This window comes from Amaranthus tricolor, chromosome 8 (genome assembly GCF_026212465.1).
Source record: "Amaranthus tricolor cultivar Red isolate AtriRed21 chromosome 8, ASM2621246v1, whole genome shotgun sequence".
Lineage (NCBI taxonomy): Eukaryota > Viridiplantae > Streptophyta > Magnoliopsida > Caryophyllales > Amaranthaceae > Amaranthus > Amaranthus tricolor.
The window spans coordinates 9,583,762-9,585,664 of NC_080054.1; the positions used below are offsets into that span (position 1 = coordinate 9,583,762).

Sequence of the window (1,903 nt, forward strand, 5' to 3'; positions counted from 1 at the left end):
ATGTAACACCCGAATTTCCTCCCGTCGTTTACGGTTTTGGTTTCTTTAAGGGGTCGGAAATTCAGGGGTGTTACATCACTACTAGGATTATGCTCTGGAATAGTCTATGCCAGCCTCGACCACCACCACATAATAACATCGCTGACGATGCTGTAAATTTAGATAGTGCATAGTCTTACGTGTTGTATAAATCATTATTCAATTGTATTATAGAAATTATACACGATATTCAAATTAATAAAAGCATTGATATAAACATGAATTCAATTTAATGTAAATAGCGTTGAAGTAAATCAGTAAATGCATTAATGTAAATTAGTTTTAATACAGACTATGAAGGGTCGTGCCCCTTAAATGCTTGCCATTCGGAAAATAAATCTTTACAATCATTAAGGTATAATTCTAAGGCATGTCATTCCCGGGGGTTCATTTGCGCGAGAGGAGGTAGTCTCGCCAATGGAGCGAATCGACTGGGCCATTCATTGAGAAAATGAAAAAAACAAAAGGAAAAACGGAGTTAACAAGATATGAAACAACATTCAAATAACACAAAGACATAACATAAAACAAATAAATTTAAAATACTCACGTATTCAGCTCTGCTCTGAGAAGGACCAGGACCGGCAATCGGTCCTTCGTCGAGGGCTAAGAACGGGTGCGAGTACACTCTGAACCAGTCAACGTAACTAGATTCAGTCTCTGATGGAACAGATGCCCGACGAAGTGCATGCTCACCAATGCGGGCACTAAAGGGGAACCTACTCCATGCCTCCAAGTACACATCCGAAGAAGCAAATGTCACGGAGTACGTACCGTGTGCCGGTCGCACAGCCTTCGCTGGTCTCATAGGAGGGGGGAATAGCCTGCACAAAGCCGACCTGTCGTACTGTCTGCTCCAGCAAATACACCTCGACGATATCAAAGCAAGTGATACCACCGATGAAGGTGGTGGGTGGGTGCTCATTCAGCAACGCCCTAGGAGCAGAAACGTACGGAGTCCATTCCACCTGCATACAAGCCAAGTTAATAAATATGAATAATGTAAAATTAATAACACATGCATGACAAAGTGTGATGTGATGTACAATACCTGAGTTTCCGTCATGGAGTCAAGTACACTGCGGCAGTCCCTCAGCCTGTCCACCTCACGAAATGGTTTCTTCGTTGTCCACATCTTCGCCCTAGTCTTGATTGGCACGTCTTCTCGGTGAGGATGAGGGCGAAAAGCGGGAAAGTACTCATAGATCCATGTCTGGAGCAATATGAGGCAACCCGCAATGGTCTTGCAACCAGCCCTAGATGCCATTCCGAGCTGCCAATACAAGTAGGCCAAGGTCACCACACCCCAGGCGATCTCATCCTGATCGACGTTCACGACAAGTATCAGGTGAGGTTGCATGCCGGTTCTGGTCTTATCCGCCAGCAAGGTAGAGCCGATGATAGCCATGTAGTAGGCTGTCGTGTGGGTATCCATGGCCTGGGACATATGACACAGCCGCATCAGTTTAGCAACGTTCACGCAGCCGCAGGTGAATACACCTCTACGCCGAAGCTCAGAATTAGGCTCCCCAAACAGATTGGTGATACCGACCTGCCACTCCCCCTCAGAAGGCTCAGCCGGCAGAGAACCTTTAATAGCAATGCCCAGTATGCGTTGCACGACGTGCAACATAATCGTCATTTCCCCCAATGGCATGTGGAAGGTATTCGTATCCGGCTGCCACCTCTTCACGAACGCCGATATCAAAGCACAGTCGATGTGCTGGTGCATAATGTACGGTAGTCAGTCGAGGGAAGTAGCAGGTAGAACATCGTACAGTGCATCCAACATATCCCTCAGTCCGAATGATGGCCTCCAACGGCCTCTTCCTACTACGGCATTCCAAAACCGGAGGTGTACGCT

The 1,903-nt window shown here is 46.6% G+C and overlaps 1 protein-coding gene across 1 annotated transcript; it reads right to left on the reverse strand.

Moving 5' to 3' along the window:
* Nucleotides 1–389: 389 nt before the first annotated feature.
* LOC130821501 (protein MAINTENANCE OF MERISTEMS-like) lies at nucleotides 390–1,399 on the reverse strand. Its single transcript, XM_057687292.1, has 4 exons — nucleotides 1,091–1,399; nucleotides 814–1,007; nucleotides 590–758; nucleotides 390–470 (listed from the first exon to the last, which is right to left on the reverse strand). Exons 1-4 carry the CDS (start codon nucleotides 1,397–1,399, stop codon nucleotides 390–392), a joined length of 753 nt encoding a protein of 250 aa, XP_057543275.1.
* Between the last annotated feature and the right edge of the window lie 504 nt (nucleotides 1,400–1,903).